The sequence below is a fragment of the Symphalangus syndactylus genome, chromosome X, assembly GCF_028878055.3.
Source record: "Symphalangus syndactylus isolate Jambi chromosome X, NHGRI_mSymSyn1-v2.1_pri, whole genome shotgun sequence".
Taxonomy (NCBI): domain Eukaryota; kingdom Metazoa; phylum Chordata; class Mammalia; order Primates; family Hylobatidae; genus Symphalangus; species Symphalangus syndactylus.
This window is the reverse complement of record NC_072447.2, coordinates 72,496,836-72,519,754: the sequence shown is the minus strand read 5'-3', so window position 1 is coordinate 72,519,754 and position 22,919 is coordinate 72,496,836. Positions and strand designations below refer to the sequence as shown.

Below are 22,919 nucleotides of genomic sequence, written 5' to 3'. Positions count from 1 at the left end.
GACCTGAGAGGAGTAGAACCCAGATTTCTCAAGTCTCAGATTGTTCTTTTTTCCACCACAAATCTGACTTGGAGCACACCACTGAGGGTCTGCACCTATTTACCTCTCATCTGATAGCTGGTCCAGTGGGCCCTTCCTTGGTCCACTTCCCATATCTATGATGGCAAAAGTGATGAGGATACTGTAGTATTCCAGATTTTAACTAGGTTGATGGCAGCAGACACATAAAGGAGAGATAGAGAGGAGGATATACCTTTCCATATTTCAAAAAATATTCTCTGGTGACTTGCCCAAGGTCTCACAGCTAGGAAGCTCTTCAGAAACCCAATTGCCAGCATGGGGCAGCCTGTGTTACCGCTGCAGGATGCTATCATTGTAATATTAGAGTAAATGAGTGACATCTGTGTTCAGAGCCCTTATAGCATCAAGGAGTGTGAGAAGGGTGGCAGTACTCGAATCTGGGACTTAAAGACTCGGCCAAACGTTGAACCTGAACCAGAATAATCAGTTCCCCGAAGAAAAGGGCACTTGCCAGGAAGCAAGATGGCGGGAACGGCTATGGTCAAAGTGTCGCGATAGTAGCTTCCGCCGAGGATCAGGTGACGAGAGTTTGAGCCAGGACCAGGAGAGCGGGGGTAGAAACCCGGGTTGGGGCAGGAGGCGGCTAGAGCGGTGGCGGCGGCATCCGGAGTAACACTGAGATCTTCCGGTGCCGGGAATTGCGGTTATGGATCATATTACGGTACCCAAGGTAAGGAGAAGAGTTAAGCGAGGCTGACAGCTGCGAGCTTCCTGTTGGTGCTCACCTGGGAGCCCAGACACACCTCCTCAGCCTTCTCAGCCTTCTTTGACGCGTCTTTCCTGTGCGGCGTCCCGGGTTCTCTTTCTGGGTCCACACCCCCTTTCAACCAAACACCTCTTCTTAGGATCTGCTTGCGGGCGTCGGCGGCCGGGAAAGAGGTGGTCTGCGCCACTGTCCCCTTACGCGACACCGCCCCCGCTCCTGGTGCACGCCTGTTCTGGCCCTCTGACTCCAGCTCCTCCCTAGCATTGACCTCACACCCACTCTTATCTCAGCTTTTTATACTAGCCGCACTTGTAACCGCCATTCGCGAATACCCCACATTGCTCTGCCTCCTGCAGAGTTACTTCCTTTATCGAGCGTTTCTTCACCATCCTCTTGGCTCCTCCAGCCACTAACCTTCCCCAGGCACTGCCCAGAAGCCCCCTCTCGCCCCAGCTCCACGGCATGCCTGTGAGGGTTTGTGGGGCCACAGCATCTCTTCAGCCAAAGCTGGGCAATGGAAAAGGAAGGGGAGTGGGGCAGAGTGGATCTGGCCCTGCTCAGCCGGTAGGAGAAACCCAAGAGGTTTATCTAGCCAGTTGTCGCCTGTTTTTAGCCAGTCCCGAGTTAGAGTTACTTTTGCTACTTTTTCCTCTCATCTTTCCAGATCCTACTCCCTCCCTTCCCAACGCCAGCCCCTTTCTGTTTCAAATCCACTTCCCTCCTTTCTCCTGTCTGGGGCTGGGGAACAGTGAAAAGTTCACAACTAGTCTGTGGTTATTTTTTCCTTTTGATCATAACACACGTGGCCCAGGCTAATTGAAGTCCTGGTAAAAAATCCAGCGTGTTTTTAATGGAAAGAGCATGGATTTTGAAGCCAGAAGACTTGAATTAAAGTGCTGCCCACTGCACCCCCACAGACTACTAGCTAATGACTTTGGACAAATTATTTAACCTCTCTGAGCCTTAGCTTTCCTCACCTACTGATAGGGTTTTTCTCTGTGTCCCCACCCAAATATCATCTTGTAGCTTCCATAATTCCCACGTGTTGTGGGAGGGACCCGGTGGGAGATGGTTGAATCATGGGGGCAGGGCTTTCCTGTGCTGTTCTTGTGATAGTGAATGGGTCTCATGAGATCTGATGGTTTTAAAAATGGGAGTTTCTCTGCACAGGCTCTCTCTTTGCCTGCTGCCATCCACGTAAGATGTGACTTGCTCCTTCTTGCCTTCCTCCATAATTGTGAGGCCTCCCCAGCCATGTGGAACTATTAAGTCCGATAAACCTCTTTGGTAAATTGCCCAGTCTCGGGTATGTCTTTATCAGCAGCGTGAAAACAGACTGATACACCTACCAAATGAAGATAATGAAATTTGCCCAGCTCACTTCACAAGATGGTTGTGGGATTAAATAAGAGGATATGTGTGAAAGAGTTTTTGTAACTAGTAATGTTTTGCCCACTTTTTAGCGTAAGACTTTGATGCTGCCTGATGGGCAAAGCACAAACTCCAACCTTCAACCTTTTATTCTGACTCCCTCCTCTTCAGGGCCTTTCTCTGTGGAGGATAACCACATCCCGTGTAAAAGCCAGCCTTGCCTTTTTCTGTGTCCCTTTGTTTCCAGATCATCTCATTTGTACGGGTCCTCTGACATGGTATAAGAAGGTGGTACCATTAAAGGAAAGGAACTTCTGTTGTCCAGACTCCCTCTTCTCCCAACCCACCTAAGCTTGGGCCACGTTACTTGTCTAGTTCAAAATCAGCTCACTTGAATACTCCTTTTTTCTTTCTTTTGACAACTGAGGAAGATGGAGAGGCAGAACTGCTCCTGTCCATGAGTGTTAAAATATTAAAATTTCCCTGTTAGGGATTGAAGCTGTAAACTGGGCTGGCTGTATGGAAATTGGAAGGGAGAAGAAACCATTAACGGGCCCATATGAAAATTATAATAGCAGCTAATACGTATAGAATATTTATGTGACAGGCACTGTGTTAGATATTTTACATGAAATATGCCTTAAATCCTGACAATAACCTATTAGGAGATACTATTATTATTCCCATGTTACAGATGAGGAAACTGAGATGCATAGATGTGGAATGCTTGCCTATTAAATAAAGATAGGAGTGCTCAGACTGGTGCTGGGATAGGGTTCGTGCTCAAGAAAACTTAAACTTGCATCATGGTCAGACTCCATTTGTACTGCATGGATAGTGTCATTAGTCTTGAAATATAAATAAAAACTCCAAATGAAGACTTGATTCTTTAAGCAGAGTTAGTATTTGTTTTGGTGCCTGGCAGGGCTGTGAGTGCCCGCAGGTGGTATGCTGCTGTGAGTCTGTTTTTTTCTCAGTTTCTAGAAAGGATTAGGGTTGCATTAATGGCTCGGGATAAAAATGGCCTCCCTTTTGTTAACTCACTATTTCCACAAAAGAGAGAGACATCTGCCTTGTCCATCTCAGGTCAAAGGGATAACTTTGAGTTTGTCAGTCATTAGTTGTGCATGTAAAGTACAAAAGTGACTTTTATTTTTGGCTTTTGCTTGAGTCTTTTTCTTTACTCAGGAAGACTTTAAAAAATTATTGAAGTACAGTACACATAAAGAAAAATGTATAGATTGGAAGTATTCATTGTGCTATAAACTTATAAACAGGACACACCTCTGCAACCGCTACTGAGATTAAAAAAAACAAAAAAAAAACAAAACCAAAAAAAAAAAAAAGAACATTACCAGGAGTCTGCTTCATGCCCCCTTCCAGTCAATACCCCTCCCAAGGGTAAACCACTATACTGACCTCTAACAGGATACATTCATTTTACTCTTTTGTTGTACTTAATATAAATGGATTAATACATTCTCTTTTGTGTTTGACTTCTTTTGCTCAACATTGTTTGAAAGATTTATCCATATTATTTCTTGAAGTTATAGATCATTCTCATTGCTATATTATGTTTTGTTAACATGCCACATGCGATTTATCCATTCTTCTGTTGATGGGGAATTTCCAGTTTCTGCCTTTCACCAATAGTACATTTTGACAGATTTAAATATACATTTTTGTTGGTATAGGCCATCGGAGTGGAATTTCTGGGTCATAGAATATGCATATGTTCATCTAGACACTACCAATTTTACATTCCCACGACCTATGTATAAGAACAGATCTATCTTTCTAAGATATAGCTTAGGGTTCAACAACCATTTTTGGAGTGTCTCAGACCTGCCCTAAAGTTTGGTGACTCTCCTATCTGAATCAGAATTTGTTCTATGTATTTTTCCCTACCTCATTGCATCTGTGTCAGTTGGCACCCAGAATTCTTAATTACTTTTCTTTCCTGGAATGGAAGCTTAATAATAAGGCTTTATGCAATTAATATTTATTGAGCTTCAACTGGTTTGACAATTTGCTGTGGTTTAAGAGTGCATACTTTGGAGCCAGGCTGTCTGAAATAAAATCTCAACTCTGCTACTTAACTAGCTTTGTGATTTTGGAAAATATGTAATCTCTTTTGCCTCAGTTTCTTCATCTATAAGACGGTGTTGAAAATAGTATCTATCTCACAGGGTTGTTATAAGAATTAAATAAGTTAGTATCTGTAAAGTGCTTAGAACAATGTCTGGCACATGGTAGATGCTTAATTTAGCTACCAGTTACTATCATCATCATTATTAATTATATGCAGAATCTCACATTGGGAGTTAAGGATACATAACTGGATATAGATATGGCAACTGCTCTCTGGGATCTCTTAATCAAGTAAGGTAATGAGATGCCAGGCATAAGGTCCAAAAATGAAAGAGACCGAAAAATATGTCTGTTCTGTCTTGTGATCTGATGGGAGCAGCCTGACAGGCAGGGAGAAGCTCTTCCAAGTTTACAGCCCCTTAGACCTCAGTAACTACTCTAGAGAATAGTGTTATGTGTTTAATTCATGAATCTCTTTAATCAAGGACAAGGATAATTTAGTCAAAAATCTGTTTTCTGGACTCTCCTTCACATAAATAATTGCTAGCTCATTAAGGAATGTTTTAACACAAAAAAAGTAATTTCTACATTTGTGTGGGTAGAAGAAAAGACAGTGGAAGATTTTATAGATTGTAAAGGACTTTGAATGTTACACTGAGGAATTTGAACTTGTAAATAGCCAAGGAGCTACTAAAGCTTTGTAAGTCTAGAAATGGAAAAGTTAGAAAGGACCTTTTAAAAGATTATCTAAATGAGGAATGGGGATGAAGTTTCTTTTTGGAATGATGGAAATGTTCTAAAATTACATCGTGATGATGGTTGTACAACTCCAAATTTACTAAAACTAATTGAATTGTATACTTAAAAGAGTGAATTTGGCTGGGCCTGGTTGGCTCAAGCCTGTAATCCCAACATTTTGGGAGCCCCAGATGGGAGGATCACTTGAGCCCAGAAGTTTGAGACCAGACTGGGTGACATAGTGAAACCTCATCTGTACAAAAAATTAAAAATATTAGCTGGGTGTGGTGGCTTGCACCTGTGGTCTCAGCTACTTGAGAGGCTGAGGTGGGGGGATGGCTTGAATCTGGGAGGTCGAGGCTGCAGTGAGCTCTGATAGTGCCACTTCACTCTGGCCTAGGCGACAGAGTGAAACCCTGTTTCAAAAAAAAAGGGTGAATTTTATGGTATGTAAATTATAGTTCAATAAAGCTTCTAATAAATAAGTTAATTAATAAAGATCATCTAGTGATGGTCCAAGCCTCTCATTTCACAGATGTGAAAACTGAGTCTCAGAGAGCTAGAGTTTTTTATCCAAGGTCAAACATCTAGCAAGTAGCAGAGGTAGCATTGTCTTTTAATTGTTTAGTATGCATAGCTTGTTCAGACTATAATAAACTGTGGAGTTATCACAGAAACAACATCCAAAATAATTGGAGTGCCAGATGGGTACAGAACGCTATCCTGGATAGTAAAAATAAAAAATAATAACACTTTGTAGTATGTTAATAACACTTTGTAACACTTCGTAGTACCACACAGGAGATTACAATTTGTATGAAGCCTTCTTAAAAGCAGATAATTTTTGCCTTTACTTCCAGGAAAGTAAGGCCAAATGTTCAGTCATGTTAACTACATTTGTCCTTGTACTTAGCATAATTGCTTCCTCCCACTCTTCATGGCTTTGGTTTTCTATTCTAATAACCTATTTGTAGATCTGTCTTTTATTATAAACAACCTGAAATGCATTTAGACAAGAAGCAGGGTCAAAATAAAGAAATATAAAACTGGGTAAAAAGTGTTTTTCATTATGAAGGAAATGAGATTTCTAGAGGTGAGAATTGTGCTCCCCTTCCAGTTCCCAAAATTGCAAATCCAGTTGGCTTCACTGTGATCCTTCCAGTCTAGGAAATAGTGTGATATAATTGAAAAAGCATGGACAAAGCTGGATTTGAATTCAATCTATATTATTTATTAGCCCTGAGTTCTTGGGCAATCACTTAAACACTCTGAGTCTGTTGGGACTATGATAAAGATTAAGATAAGGTATGATGAGGGCCTGGCACATTATAAGTGCTCTATAACTGTGTGTTTTTTCGTCTTTCCATCAGAGCCAAACAATAGTAGAGGCTTTAGTATACATTAGTCATGGGAGGTCTCAAAGATCAGCCTGTCTCAGGGAGATTTGCCTGAGCATCCGGAAAGGCTCTTGGTACTACATTGCAAGGAAAGAGGCTACCTAGGAAGCCCTGGTGGCAGTGGTCTGGCATTTTAGACACTGTTTTATAGGCATTGGAATAATTTTCCTCACCACCAAAACCCACTCCTTCAACCTCACTTTGTACTTGGGAAACCCCAACTAAGCAGTTACTCCTAGAAACCACTGGGATTTGTTTTAGGATTGTGTCTTTTTAGATATCATTTTCTGGTTTTTGTGGTAAAATACTTAAGGCTTTAGAGAGATTTTTTGCTAAGTTCTAAAGACATTTTCATCATTTGAGACACCAATACTAGACAGAGAGTTAGGAGTCCTGAATTCTGGCTCCACTTCTGATACTGACATGCTGTGTGATCTTAGACTGTCTTTTTACCTCTCTAGGCTTCACTTTCTTCATCAGTAAAATAATATTTAACCTTTATAGAGCAATTGCTATGTGCCAGGTACTATTCTAAGTGCTTTACATAAATATTACATATTTATATGCTAATTTAACCCTTGCAACAACACTATTATCCTCATTTTAAATATAAAGAAAGCATCCAGAAAGCTTAAGCAACTTGCCCAGAGCTGGAAATATGAAGCCAAACAGTCTGTGACCCAAGTATGTGCTCTTTACCTATGTACTATAGTGCTTCAATAAAATGAGCTGAGAGATATACTAGCATTTCCTAAACTATGTTCCTGATGAACACTAGTCCCACAAGATAATTTGCTTTAAAAAAATGATTCTAAGGTAAAATATATTAACACCACAAATACTGTGGAGATTCATAGTGAATGTTCACCTATTAAAGGCTCCGAGAAGCCCTGCAATAAACCTGCTTATGTTTGTTTCACCCTGTGTTCCCCTATGCTGACCACAGAACTGTGTGTGTGCATGTGTGTACGTGCCTATTAACATCTGTGGAACTAGGATTCATAGAACATGCCTTAAGAAATGCTGGTATCAATCTGGAAGGTTCATTCTAACTCTTGAGTGCTTTCAGCATTTAAAAATGATAGATGTGGGGATCTCAAGATGCAGGATTCGTTTCCAAGTCTGAAATTTGCTTTAGTTGGAGGGACATGGAGAAGTAGGGTGTGGAGAGGCATAAGTTCAAGTCTAGTCTGGATTGTATTTTTAACACTTACCTTCAGTGACCTTGTACATCTTGACACAAAAGTATTCCACCATTCCCCTTCCTTCCTCCTGTTACGTATTTTCTCACTTATTACTTTAAAGAAGAGACCTAAATTAGAGAGGCTTGTCATGAAAGCCTGCCCTTTTTAGTACATACACGGCACAGCAGTTGTTTTCATGATGAATCCTCTCTGTTGTTGGAGGCAATGACACAAGCGGCAGGACTTGCTTGGGACATGGGTGTGACTGATGAATATCATTACACTGGTTGGTATTCTAGAGCCAGGTGTCACTTCTTTTATTTATTATTGCAGTGCATCTAAGTTGTTACCAATAATTGCGATAATCAGGACAGTAGATGAATTCAGAGACCTCTGAAGTACGCCTGATTTCCTCTCTTCCTCCCTTCCTAGAAAGGACATGAGAAAAACAAACAAATGTGGGTTATGGTTCACAGCTTCTCCAAGAGCAAAGTTCTTATAAATGCCAGAGTGCTCTATCTACAGCTCAGGAGTGGAGAAATAACAAAACAATTGGGTGGCCTGCCTGGGAATTAAAATCTGTACCTTACCTAGTGGTGGTCAGCCTCTTTTCTCCCCTTTTCTCTCTTTTTTCATCTTTCTCTGTCTCCTCTTTACTCTCCCTCTCTTCTCCTTTTTCTTCTCTCTCTTCCTCCCTCCTTTCCTCTCTCCTCCCTTCTCTTTTACCTTCCCTCCTGCATCCCCTTCTCTCCCCTTCCTTTTTGTCTTTTCCTTCTCTCTCCCCCCAATCTCTCTGTCTCTTTCCCTCTTCCCCTCACCCCCAACCCCACACACGTATTCTGTGAGACCTCAGTTTCTGCCAGTTAAAAGCACTACGGGTAGAGGAACCCTCTTATAACACTGTGTCAGAAACAGATGGGGCCCTGGTGCCCTTGAGTAGAAAGAGGGGAGGGTCTGAGTAGCTGCAAGTCTCCTAGAAGGTCCTACCTACTAAAAGGCACAGGATTCCTGCCTTGGGGAGACATGCTATATAGGAAGTCCAGCCTGGATAGCAATAATTTTCCCCTCTCTTCAGGCTTCCTCAAAAACTGTTCTCCAAGTGTCACACAGCACTCTTTGTACTTGCATAATGTAGCCTTTTGGTAGGTAGTGCCCTGGGCCTTATCAGGGATTTCTTATGAGTGGCCAGTTTTTCCTCTTGTTGAGCATCTCCTACCATTCAGGACTGCATAAGGATCTCTGGGACAGTCAGGAGAAAGCAAAGATGCTTTGTTTTTTTCAATTCCTACTACTCATCCCTTGACCATTTCTTTCCCCTGAAGTGTGACTTCTTTTCCTGAGTGTGAGTAAGTGAGCCCCTGTGCAATTGACACTGATGTTTTTCTTTTAATCTAATCACAATACACTTTGTCTAGCAAGGGCAAGCCTAGTTTCTTTCTTTCCTTTTTTGAGACAAGGCCTTGCTCTGTCACCTGGGCTGGAGTGCAGTGGCATGAACTTGGCTCACTGCAGCCTCAACTTCCCAGGCTTAAGTGATCCTTCCCACCACAGCCTTCTGAGTGGCTGGGACCACAGGAGCGTGGCCCCACACATGGCTAATTTTTTTAACATTTTTTTTTTTGTAGATATGTGGTCTTACTATGTTGCCCAGGCTGGTCTTGAACTCCTGGGCCCAAGCAATCCTGCTGCTTGGGCCTCCCGAAGTTCTGGGATTACAGGTGAAAGCCACTGTACCTGGCCCCTTTTGACTTTTAGTTGGCTGAAATGATGACATGCTTTCACCAAACTATTTCTATCATGTTTACATATCCTTCTGCATTGAGATTAGCACAATGCCTCCCTGCAGCTTCCCCATCAGGTAAGGAAATGGTGTATACCCATGGTTCTCTTGCTGTAGTTCTTTGCAGCTTTTCCCATAAGTATTTTCCATGGTGGTAGGGGGAGTGTTCTACTTATTCTGTGCCTGAAGGTTCCTGTGAGTTCTTTTTCCCCTCTCATCCCCATGTGGGTTTTTGGTTTTAAAGTGCCCCCGGAATTCTGAGAGTTGTTTTTCATTTGTCTTACACGGGTCCCTCTGGCTTTTCACTTAACTCTTTAATCCTCCTCTGGCCTTGTCCCACCTTGCTCCCTCCTTTCTATCGCTGGCCCCTTGTAGCTGACTTCACTTAATGGGGATTGGATTTTGTCAAATGCTGTTCTGCATCTAGTGGTATGACACTGTGATTTTTTTTCCTTTTTAGCTTGTTGATGTAATGGATTACATTAATTGATTTTTAAATGTTGAACCAACATTACATACCTGGAATAAAACCCACTTGGTTGTGGTGTATAATTATTTTTATCATTGTTGGATTCAATTTACTAATTGTTATGGGATGAATTGTATCCCCTAAAAGTTCATATGTTGAAGTCCTAACCTCCCATACCTCAGAATATGACTTTTTTTGAGATAGGGACTTTACAGAGGTAATCAAGTTAAAATGATGTCATTAGGGTGAGCCCTATCCCAATGTGACTTGGGTTATAAGGAAAAATTTGGGAACAGGCATGCATATTGGGAAGCTGATGTGAAAAGACAGAAGAAGAAGATGTCTATCTATAAGCCAAGGGGTTAGATCCTTGGCTCACATCTTTCAGAAGGAATCGGTTCTGCTGACACCTTGATTTTGGTTGTCTGGACTTCAGAACCGTGAGGTAATAAATTTCTGTTGCTTAAGCTGCCCAGTTTCTGGTACTTTGTTATGGCAGCCCTAGCAAACTAATATACCAATATTTTGTTGAGGATATTTGCATCTGTATTCATGAAAAATATTAGTCTGTACTTTTCCTTTCTATTAATGTATTTTCTGGTTTTGGAATTAGGGTAATGCTGGCCTTATAGAATGAGTTAGGAAGTATTCTGTCTGCTTCTATTTTGAAGACATGGTAGATAATTGCTATAATTTTTTTTGTTAATTGTTTGGTAGAATTCACCAGTGAAACCATCTGGACCTAAACCTTTCTGTTTTAGAAGATTACTAATTTTGGATTTTGTTTCTGTAATAGATATGGCCCACTCAGATGATCTGTTTCTCCTTGTATGAGTTTTGGTAGACTGTGTCTTTTGATGTATTGGTCCATTTCACCTAGATTATCAAATTTGTGGACATACAGTTATTCATAATATTGTTTCATTATCCTTTTAATGTACATGGGATCAGTAGTGATGGCCCCTCTTTCATTTCTGGTGTTGTGTCTTCACTCTCTTTCTTAGGTAGCCTGGCTAGCATCTTAGCAATTTCTTGATCTTTTCAAAGAGCCAGCTTTGGGTTTTGTTGATTTTCTCTATTGATTTCCTGTTATCAATTTCATTGATTTCTACTCTGTAATATTTCAGAAGTTTACTTTGGATTAAATTTGCTCTTGTATTTTTTAGTTTTCTAAGGTAGAAGCTTAGATTACTGACCTTAGATTTTTCTTTGTTCTAATATATGCATTCAATGCTATAGATGTTCTTCTAAGCACTGCTTTTGCTATATCCTTCAAATTTTGTTAAGGTGTATTTTCTTTTAGTTTGAAATGTTTTAAAAACATTTTTCTTGCAACTTGTTTGATCAATGTGCTATTTAGAACTGTGTTGTTACATTCAAGTGTCAGGCTGGGCACAGTGGCTCATGCCTGAGACCCTAGCATTTTGGGAGGCCAAGGCAGGAGGATCGTTTGAGGCCAGGAGTTTGAGACCAGCCTGGGAAACATAGTAAGAACTCTTCTCTACAAAAAGTTGAAAAATTACGTTGGCATGGTGATCCATGCCTGTAATCCCAGCTACTTGGGAGGTTGAGATGGAAGGATCACTTGAGTCCAGGAGGTTGAGGCTGCAGTGAGCCATGATCATATTAAAAAATATGTTCTTAGAGAACTGACCCCTCTATTTTTATGTAATTCTTCTTGTTTTAGTCTGTTCAGGCTGCTATAACAAAAATATTATAGATTTAGTGTATTAGTTTTTTCTTGCATTGCTGTAAGGAACTACCTGAGACTGGGTAATTTATGAAGACAAGAAGTTTAATTGACTCACAGATCCACAGGCTGTACAAGAAACATGCCCGGGAAGGACTCAGGAAATTTACAGTCATGGCAGAAGGTGAAGGGGAAGCAAGCACACCTTCACATGGCAGAGTAGGAGAGAGACAGAGCGAAAGGGGAAGTGCTACACACTTTTAAACAATGAGATCTCATGAGAATTCACTGTCATGAGAACAGCAAGGGGGAAGTCTGCCCCATGATCCAGTTACCCTCACCAGGCCCTTCGTCAAACATTGGGGATTACAATTCGACATGATATTTGGGTGGGGACACAGAGCCAGACCATATCATTCCACCCTGGCCCGTCCCAAATCTTATGTCCTTCTCACATTTCAAAACACTATCATGCCTTTTAAACAGTTCCCCAGAGTCTTAACTCATTCTAGCCTTAATTCAAAAGTTCAAGTCCAAAGTCTCATCTGAGACAAGACACATCCCTTGTGCTTATGAGCCTGTAAAATAAAAAACAAGTTAGTTACTTCCAGATACAATGGAGGTACAGGCATTGGGTAAATATTCCCATTCCGAAGGGGATATATTGGCCAAAACAAAGAGGCTCCATGCAAGTTTGAAACCCAGCAGGGTAGTCATTAAATATTAAAGCTCCAAAATAATTTCCTTTGACTCTATGTCTCACATCCAGGCCACAGTGATGCAAGGGGTGGGTTCAGAAGACCCTGGGCATTTTGCCTTATGGCTTTGCAGAGTACAGCCCTCTTGGCTGCTTTCACAGACTGGTGTAGAGTGCTTGCAGCTTTTCCAGGTGCACAGTGCAAGCTGTGGGTGGATCTACCATTCTGGGGTCTGGAGGATGGTGGCCCTCTTCTCACAGCTCCACTAGGCAGTACCCCAGTGGAAACTCTTTGTGAGGGCTCCAATCCCACATTTCCCTTCCACACTACCCTAGTAGAGGTTCTTCATGAAGGCTCTGGCTCGGCAGCAGACTTCTGCCTACACATCCAGGCATCTCCATACATCCTCTGAAATCTAGGTGGAGGCTCCTATGCCTCATCTCTTGCCCTTTGAGCACCTGCAGGCTTAACACCATGTGGAAGCTGCCAAGGCTTGTAGCTTACACTCTCTGGAGCAGCATCCTGAGATGTATCTGGGGTCCTTTTAGCCATGGCTGGAGCTGGAGTGGCTGGGACACAGCAGTGTCCCAAGGTTGCACAGGGCAGCAGGGCCCTCAGCCCAGACCACAAAACCTTGATTCACTCCTGGGCCTCCGGGCCTGTGATGGGAGGGGCTGCTGTGAAGGTCTCTGAAATGCCTTTGAGGTATTTTCTCCATTGTTTTGGCTATTAACATCTGGCTCTTCTTTACTTATGCAAATTTCTGCATCCAGTTTGAATTCCTCCCCTGAAAATGGGTTTTCTTTTCTACCACATGACCAGGCTGCAAGTTTTCTAAACTTTTATGCTGTGCTTCCCTTTTAAATATAAGTTAGAGTTTCAGATGATCTCTTTGCTCACATATATGAGCATATGCTGTTAGAGGCAGCCAGGGCACATCTTGAACACTTTGCTGCTTAGAAATTTATTCTGCCACATACCCTCAATCATCATTCTCAAGTTCAGAGTTCCACAAATCCCTAGAGCAGGGGCACAATGCCACTAATCTCTTTGCTAAAGCATAGCAAGAGTGACTTTTACTCCAGTTCCCAATAGGTTCCTCATCTCCATCTGAGACCACCTCAGCCTGGACTTTATTGTCCATATCACTATCAACATTTTGGTCACAACCATTCAACAACTCTAGGAAGTTCCAAACTTTTATCTTCCTGTCTTCTTATGAGCCCTCCAAACTTTTCCACCCAAAGCCTATTACCCAGTTTCAAAGCTGCTTCCACATTTACTGGTATCTTTTTAGCAATGTTCCTCTTTTTTGGTACCAATTTTCTGTATTAGTCTGTTCTTGCATTGCTATAAGAACTACCTGGGACTGGGTAATTTATGAAGAAAAGTTGTTTAATTGACTCACAGCTTTGCAGGCTGTACAGGAAGCATGGCTGGAGAAGCCTCAGGAAACTTACAATAATGGTGGAAGCAAAGGGGAAGTAGGCACATCTTCACATGGTGGAACAGGAAAGAGTGAAGAGGAAGTGCTACACACTTTTAAACAACCAGATCGTGTGAGAACTCACTCACTGTCATGAGAAGAGCAAGGGGGAAGTCCACTCTTATGATCCAGTCACCTCCCACCAGGCCTGTCCTCTAACACTGAGGATTACAATTCAACATGAGATTTGGGTGGGGACACAGAGCCAAACCATATCACTCAGTGAGACAATAGAATTTATTGCTCACAGTTCTGGAGGATGTGAAGTCCAAGATAAGATGCATGCAGATTTGGTATCTGGAGAGGGCCTACTTCCTGGCTCATAGACAGTGGTCTTTTTGCTGGCTCTTCACATGGCAGAAGGGGCAAACAGGCTCCTTTAAGCCTCTTTCATAAGAGCACTAATCCCATTTATGAGCAGAGAGCCCTCATGAGCTAATCACCACCTAAATACCCCACCAGTTAATACTGTTGCATTGGCAGGGGTTAGATTTCAACATATGAATTTTTGAGGGACACCAGCATTCAGACCATTCCACCTCTCTTCATTCCTGATAACTTTCCTTGCTCTGAAGTCTTTTATGTCTTATATTAATATATGTACTTCAACTTATTTTGATTAGTGTAAGCATGGTATATCTTTCCCCATCCCTTTACTTTTTTTTTTTTTTCTATTGAGACAGTCTCTGTCTGTCACCCAGGGTGGAATGCAGTAGTGTGCTCTCAGCTCACTGCAGTCTCTGCCTCCCAAGCTCAGGCAATCCTCCCACTTCCTCAGTCTCCTGAGTAACGGGGACTACAGGCACCCACCAGCATGCCTGGCTAAGTTTTGTAGAGATGGGGTTTTGCTGTGTTTCCCAGGCTGGTCTCAAACTCCTGGGCTCAAATGATTCTCCTGCCTTGGCCTCCCAAAAGTGCTGGGATTACAAGTGTGAGCCACCACAGCTGGCCATTCCTTTACTTTTTTTTTTTTTTTGGCTGAAAACAATAGAAATTTATTCCCTCACCGTTCAGGAGCCCAGAGGTCTGAAATTCACACGTTGGCAGGGTTGCCCTCTCTCTGGAGGCTTTAAGGGAGAATCCTTCCTTATTGCATCTTCCAGTTTCTGATAGCTGTCAGCATTCCTGGTAGCTATATCCATCGCTCCAATCTCTGCCTCCATTTCACATAGCCTTCTCTGTGTGCCATCTCCTCTCTGTCTTTTATAAGGACACTTATCATTGGATTTGCAGCCCACCTTGGCAGTCCTGGATGATTTCATCTTAGATCTTTAACTTACTTACATCTGCAAAGACCCCTTTTCCAAATAGGGTCACATTCACAGGTTCCAGGTATTAGAAAGAAGACCTGTCTTTCAGGAGGCTGCCATTCAACCCACTATAGGTGTTCAGCAACCTTTTTCACTTCCCTTTAACTACTTTCATTCCACTCTTGGCCGAGTATAATCCTTATTCTCTTTCCTAAATACTGATGGTACTTCCTTGACTGATTTGTGAGCACTAACTCTGTTAGTCCTTTAGGGTAAAGAGCATGCTTAGACTTCTTTAATTCTATAACATTTGACACAGTGCCTGGCATATAGTAGATTCTCAATGAATGTTTGTTAAATGGATGGTTGTAGGGAGGGATCATGCCTTGTTTATTTCATTTTCCCTTAAAATGCCTAACTCCATAGTTTGAAAATAGTAGATACTGGCGAATCTTGAATTAAAGAAAGAATACCTTTGAATATTCAGTTCTAGGTGTCTCCCAGGGGAATCTTTCTGAAACTTGGACCTCTGGTTGCCCTAGTGCTCTGCTCATGCACCTGTTTTGGCATTTACCACAGGGTGTCTTTTGTTATGTTGCATTGAGTTGGGTTTATGTTTGCATTCTTCAACAAATTATAAACTTCTGGGAGTTTATAATTTATAATGTCTTATACATTCTACTTTTATTTCCCATAGGATGGTTTAGCACAGAATCTGGTACATAGTAGGCATTCAAAAAAGAATTACTGAATACTAGCTTTAGTTGTTTGTATTTTTGCTGTTGTCTGGCTCTGTGATAGAGTGAACATCAAGATATCTGGCTGAAAGAAAACTTCCTGAGTCCATTTGGCTTTTTTTTCTTTGAGCCCAGTGCTGTACCATCTTACTACAAGATCAGGATTCTTTAGATTCAGTTACTTTGGCAGGAAGTTCCCATTATTACTGCCTTGTCTCTTCTAATCTGTCCCTGCCCAAAGAGAATGTGGTGTGCTTAGATTGGGGTGTCTTGGCATCTTCCCCTAGTCTCCATGCTTTGACTACATTTTTGTTACCTTTCCTTTTCTCTTTTAGAGGGTGGGCCATAGGGGTGGGAGGTTTTTTCAGTTCCCTTCCTCTCCCCAACCACACATGGTTAATAAGTCTGTGGCAGTATAGTATAATGGTGTATTAGTTCATTCTCACACTGCTATAAAGAAATAACCGAAGATTGGGTAGTTTATAAAGAAAAGAGGTTTAATTGACTCATAGTTCTGCAAGCTGTACGAGTAGTATGGCTGAAGAGGCCTTAGGAAATTTTCAATCGTGGCAGAAGGTGAAGGGGAAGCAGGCTTATTTTCAAGTGGCTGGAGCAGGAGAGAGAGAGAGGGACGTGCTACACACTTTTAAACAACCAGATCTCATGAGAACTCACTATCATGAGAAGAGCCAGGGGGAAATCTGCCCTCATGATCCGATCACCTCCCACTGGGCTCCTCCTTTAACATTGGGGATTATAATTCAACATAGGATTTGGGAAGGGACACAAATCCAAACCATATCAAATGGTTAAGAGTTTGGGTTCTTTCTTCTCACTGCCTGCCTTTACCTCACCACTTAACCACCCGTGTGGTCTTCGATAAGTTAATTTACCTCTCTGAGACCCAGTTTCCACATATATGAAATGCTATTAACAATATCACCTGTCTTAAATAGTTATTATGAGGATTAAATGAGATAACACATGTAGAGTATAGCACAGTGTTTATCATCTCTCTTTGTTCCCACTTTTGGCTTGGACATACTTCCTAGATTGGTGTTATTGGGGTCTGTGGATTGATTGGCCCAGCCCTGTTAGAGTTATTTGTCTGACAATGAAGTACTCTTTTCCTTTAAGTGCATACATATGAATTTTAATTTGTCATTAAAAAATATTACAGAAATTGCACTCTTGGCCATTTATCCCAGAGAAATGAAAACCTATTTTCATGCAGAAACTTGTGCACTATGTTCATAGCAGCTTTATTCATAATAGCCCCAAACTGGAAACTACCCATATGTCCCTTCAGTGAGTAAATGGTTAGATAACTTATGATATATCCATTGAAAAGAGGTAAACTATTGATATAGGCAAACACCTGGATGAATCTTAAGAGAATGATGCTGGGTGAATAAGGCCAATCTCAAAAGGTTGCATACTGAATGGTTCTGTTTATATAATATTCTTTAAGAATTAATTGTAGAGATGAAGAACAGATTAGTGTTTGCCGAGGGTTTGATGGAGGAGGGATGGGTGTGACTCTAAAGAAATAGCAGAAGGGAGTTTTGTGGTATGTATGTATGTATCATGATTGTGGTGATAGTTACACAAAGCTATACGTGTGATATAATTGCATATAGCCATACACACACAATTTATAACTGTACCTGGTATACATGTATAACTACATATATAATGGGTATAATCCAAATAAGATCTGTAGATTGTACCAATATCATTTTCCTGGTTTTAATGACATACTATAGTTATTGTAAGATGTTAAATTTTGAGAGACTGGGCAAAAGGTCCTTGGGACTTTCCTGTAAATTATTTTTTTTTTTTGCAATTTCCTATGAATCTATAATTATTTCATAATAAAAAAGTTTTAAAAATCTTAACATTAAGGATTACCCCAAATCCTGTCATTCTACATTTAGGCTACCATTTTCATTCCATTATGTTCTCATCCACTCTTTGTATGCATACCTACATTGTTTAACATATTTATAATATTTTTACTTAACTTTTTAATTTATTATTATGTTAAATATTTTTATACAGTTCTTGAAAAATTTTTAATGGCACCAAATTTCAGATCTAGTTAATTTTTTGGACACTTAATATGTGAAAGGCACCTACCTAGGAACCATAGTATTATTTATCTACTAAATAGTCCATTTTAATATAATGTTCTTAAATTTACCTAATCCTTTCCCCTATTATTGGACATACAGGTGTTTCTAGTTTTCTCCTATTATTGGCAGAATCTCAGGGAATATTCTCATGTGTATATTTTCTGAGGATAAACTTCTAAGAGTAGGGATATTGGGTCAAAAGATACTGGTTCATACTTATATGTTCTTGACAGTTTTTCCATATTGCTTTCTAAAAGTGATATAGCATTGCAATCAGCAATGTATAAGGATAAATTTCTGAGGATAAACTTCTAAGAGTAGGGTATTGGGTCAAAGGATACTGGTTTATACTTATATGTTCTTGACAGTTTTTCCATATTGCTTTCTAAACGTGATATAGCATTGCAATCAGCAATGTATAAGCATACCAGTTTTACCACAACCATGCTAGTATTTGATGTTTTGCAAATTTAATATGTATAAAATAGTAGCTCCATGTCATTTAAAATTAGCATTTCTGTCATTACTAGTGAAATTTAACTCATCACATTTTTATTTTCTCTTATGTGAATTATCTGTTCATGTTCTTTGGCTACTTCATCTGTTGAGCTTGTAATGCTTTTCTTATAAATGTAAATACGCTACTTATACTTTACAAGATTAATAAGGAGAACGTTTTTGATACTGATTGATTTGTTAATTGATTGAGATAGGGTCTTGCTGTCTCACTTAGGCTGGTGTGGAGTGGCATGGTGCAATCGCAGCCTCAGACTCCTGAGTTCAAGTGATCCTTCTGATTCAGCCTCCCAAGTAGCTGGGATTACAGGCATGCACCACCATGTCTGGCTAATTATTTTTATTGTTTTTTGTAGAGACGAGTTCTTGCTATCTTGCCCAGGATAGTGTTGAACTCCTGGGCTCAAGCAATCCTCCCACCTTGGCTTCCCAAAGTGCTGGGATTACAGGTTTGATTCACCGTACCTGGTCTGTCTTGGATATTGAGCATCCCTAATTAGAGCACATTTACAGTTACAGTCATGCATCACTTTACCATGGGGATATGTTCTGAGAAGTGCCTCACTAGGCAATTTTGTCATTGTGTGAACATAGAGTGTACTTACACAAACCTACTACACACCTAGGCTATGTGGTATATAGCCTATTGCTCCCACCACCATTGTATTTGTGGTATATCGTTGACTGAAATGTTGTTATGTGGTGCATGACTATATAAGAGAAAACATCAAGGCCTCAGTAGATAAATGAATATCCTTTTCTTAAATGTCTTCAGGGAAAAAGGTGATACCATTTTTGTGTTATCCCTTTTAGCTATATGTAATTTGCCTACATAATTTGTCACACTGGCAGACTTTGGGCTAATGACTCGTGGATGTCAACAAGAGAATATGTGAATGAAAAGATCATTGGGCTGGGGTTTTATGTTCACAAGCATGTCGCCTTTCCTTTTTTTTTTTTTTTTGTAAATGAAAATCATGACACCTAAGGGTATGGATACACATGTTAGAAGCATGGGTTCTGAACCACTCATTCACCTATGAGTTAAAGAGGCCAACATCATACAACACCATTTAAATATCTAAGATTATTTCTCATGTTTCTGAAAAGGAAAGGTGGCTTTTTGTTTTGTTCTATTTTTCTAACCTCAGGTGTGTTGCATTGAGTTCATAATGTGCTCCTCAATTCTTGGTACTTATCATCATTGGTCCATGAAAAGCTACCTCTTGTTTTGATTTAATTACTTAGCTCGTTTTTTTCCCATTCCACTCCCCCATCACAGGCAAGCATTCTAATATGATTAATGTGATTTATATTAGAATGTGTCTTTCAAAACATGATAGTTGTTTTATACACATGAATTTTTAGTTTATATAGTGATGCCTTCTGTATATCATTGTTTCTTACTTTTTTCCGTCATATTTATTTTGCTGTATGTACATCTAACCCATTGCTTCTAATAGCTGCATAATATCCCACCACATTTGACCTTCTGAATTGGCCTGTTCTTGCATTGCAATAAAGAAATACCTGAGACTGGATAATTTTTTTAAATTATACTATAAGTTCTAGGGTACATGTGGACAATGTGCAGGTTTGTTACATAGGTATACATGTGCCATGTTGGTTTGCTGCACCCATCAACTCATCATTTACATTAGGTATTTCTCCTAATGCTATCCCTTCCCCTGCCCCCTACTCCATGACAGGCCCCCATGTGTGATGGTCCCTGCCCTGTGTCCAAGTGTTCTCATTGTGTGAAGTTTGGATCTTTCCTGCTTTCTCTTGTGGGCATTTAGTGCTATAAATTTCCCTCTACACACTGCTTTAAATGTGTCCCAGAGATTCTGTTATGTTGTGTGTTTGTTCTCATTGGTTTCCAAGAACATCTTTATTTCTGCCTTCATTTTGTTATTTACCCAGTAGTCATTCAGGAGCAGGTTGTTCAGATTCCACGTAGTTGTGTGGTTTTGAGTGAGTTTCTTAATGCTGAGTTCTAATTTGATTGCACTGTGGTCTGAGAGACAGTTTGTTGTGATTTCTGTTCTTTTATATTTGCTGAGGAGTGCTTTACTTCCAACTATATGGTCAATTTTGGAATAAGTGCAATGTAGTGCTGAGAAGAATGTATATTCTGTTGATTTGGGGTGGATAGTGCTGTAAATGTCTATTAGGTCTGCTTGGTGCCAACCTGAGTTCAAGTCCTGGATATCTTTCTTAACCTTCTGTCTCGTTGATCTGTCTGATAGTGACTGTTGGGTGTTAAAGTCTCCCATCATTATTGTGTGTGAGTCTAAGTGTCTTTGTAGGGTCTCTTAAGTACTTGCTTTATGAATCTGGGTGTTCCTGTATTGGGTGCATATATATTTAAGATAGTTAGCTCTTCTTGTTGAATTGATCCCTTTACCATTATGTAATGGCCTTCTTTGTCTCTTTTGATCTTTGTTGGTTTAAAGTCTGTTTTATCAGAGACTAGGATTGCAATCCCTGCTTTTTTTTTGCTTTCCATTTGCTTGGTAGATCTTCCTCCATCCCTTTTTTTTAAGCCTATGTGTGTCTCTGCACGTGAGATGGGTCTCCTGAATACAGTACGCTGATGGGTCTTGACTCTTTATCCAATTTGCCGGTCTGTGTCTTTTAATTGGGGTATTTAGCCCATTTACATTTAAGGTTAATATTGTTATGTGTGAATTTGATCCTGTCATTATGATGTTAGCTGGTTATTTTGCCTGTTAGTTGATGCAGTTTCTTCCTAGCCTCGATGGTCTTTACAATTTGGCCTGTTTTTTTCAGTGGCTGGTACTGGTTGTTCCTTTCCATGTTTAGTGCTTCCTCCAGGAGTCCTCATAATGCAGGCCTGGTGGTGACAAAATCTCTCAGCATTTGCTTGTCTGTAAAGGATTTTATTTCTCCTTCACTTATGAAGCTTAGTTTGGCTGGATATGAAATTCTGGGTTGAAAATTCTTTTCAAGAATGTTGAATATTGCCCCCTACTCTCTTCTGGCTTGTAGAGTTTCTGCCGAGAGATCCACTGTTACTCTGATGGGCTTCCCTTTGTGGGTAACTTGACCTTTTTCTCTGGCTGCCCTTAACATTTTTTCCTTCATGTAGTGCTTGGTGGATCTGACAATTATGTGTCTTGGTGGTGTTCTTCTTGAGGACTATCTTTGTTGTGTTCTCTGTATTTCCTGAATTTGAATGTTGGCCTTCCTTGCTAGGTTGGGGATGTTTCCTTGGATAGTATCCTGAAAAGTGTTTTCCAACTTGGTTCCATTCTCCCCGTCACTTTCAGGCACACCAATCAAATGTAGATTTGGTCTTTTCACATAATCCCATATTTCTTGGAGGCTTTTTCTTTCTTTTTACTCTTTGGTCTCTAAACTTCTCCTCTCACTTTATTCCATTAATTTGGTTTTCAGTCACTGTTGCCCTTTCTTCCACTTGATCGAATCGGGTATTGAAGCTTGTGCATGCATCATGAAGTTCTTGTGCCATGGTTTTCAGCTCCATCAGGTCACTTAAGGTCTTCTCTATACTGTTTATTCTAGTTAGCCATTCGTGTAGTCTTTTTTCAAGGTTTTAGCTTTCTTGCGATGGGTACGAACATCCTTCTTTAGCTCGTAGAAGTTTATTACTGACCTTCTGATGCCTACTTCTGTCAGCTTGTGAAAGCCGTTCTTTGTCTAGCTTTGTTCTGTTGCTGGTGTGGAGCTGCAGTCCTTTGGAGGAGAAGAGGCACTCTGGTTTTTAGAATTTTTAGCTTTTCTGCTCTGGTTTCTCCCCATCTTTGTGGTTTTATCTACCTTTGGACTTTGATGCTGGTTACCTACAGATGGGATTTTGGTGTGGATGTCCTTTTTGCTGATGATGATGCTATTCCTTTCTGTTTGTTACTTTTCCTTCTAATAGTCAGGTCCCTCAGCTGCAGGTCTGTTGGAGTTTGCTGGTGGTCCACTCCAGACCCTGTTTGTCTGGATATCACCAGTGGAGGCTGCAGAACAGCAAATATTGCAGAGCAGCAAATATTGCTGCCTGATCCTTCTTCTGTAAGCTTCATTCCAGAGGGGCACCCGCCTGTATGAGGTATCATTCGGCCCCTACTGGGAGGTGTCTCCCAGTTAGGCCACACAGTGGTCAGGAACCCACTTGAAGATACAGTCCGACCTTTCTTGGAGCTCAAACACCGTGCTGGGAGAATCACTGCTCTCTTCAGAGCTATCAGACAGGGACATTTAAGTCTGCATCAGTTTCTGCTGCCTTTTGTTCAGCTATGCCCTGCCCCCAGAGTTGGGCTCTAGAGAGGCAGCAGGCCTTGCAGAGTTGCAGTGGGCTCTGCCCAGTTCGAGCTTCCTGGCAGCTTCGTTTACCTACCCAAGCCTCAGCAATGGTGGACACCCCTCCCCCTGCCAGGCTGCTGCCTTGCAGGTCAATCTCAGACTGCTGTGCTAGCAGTGAGCAAGGCTCCATGGGCGTGGGACCCACTGAGCTAGGCACAGGATATAATCTCCTGGTGTGCCATTTGCTGATACTGTTGGAAAAGCACAGTATTTGGGCGGGAGTGTCCCGATTTTCCAGATACATTCTGTCAC

General features: G+C 40.9%; 1 protein-coding gene across 2 annotated transcripts in view; it reads left to right on the top strand.

Moving 5' to 3' along the window:
• Positions 1-601: 601 nt before the first annotated feature.
• The window catches only part of LOC129475244 (ankyrin repeat and SOCS box protein 12), a 165,703-nt gene continuing 143,385 nt past the window's right edge, over positions 602-22,919 (top strand). The window contains exon 1 of one of the 2 annotated variants that reach the window (XM_055267402.2): positions 602-751. In XM_055267402.2, coding sequence (XP_055123377.1) covers positions 728-751 — 24 coding nt within the window. In that variant the 5' untranslated portion in view covers positions 602-727. The remainder of the gene's footprint in view (positions 752-22,919) is intronic. The other variant, XM_063635295.1, reaches the window with a different exon arrangement.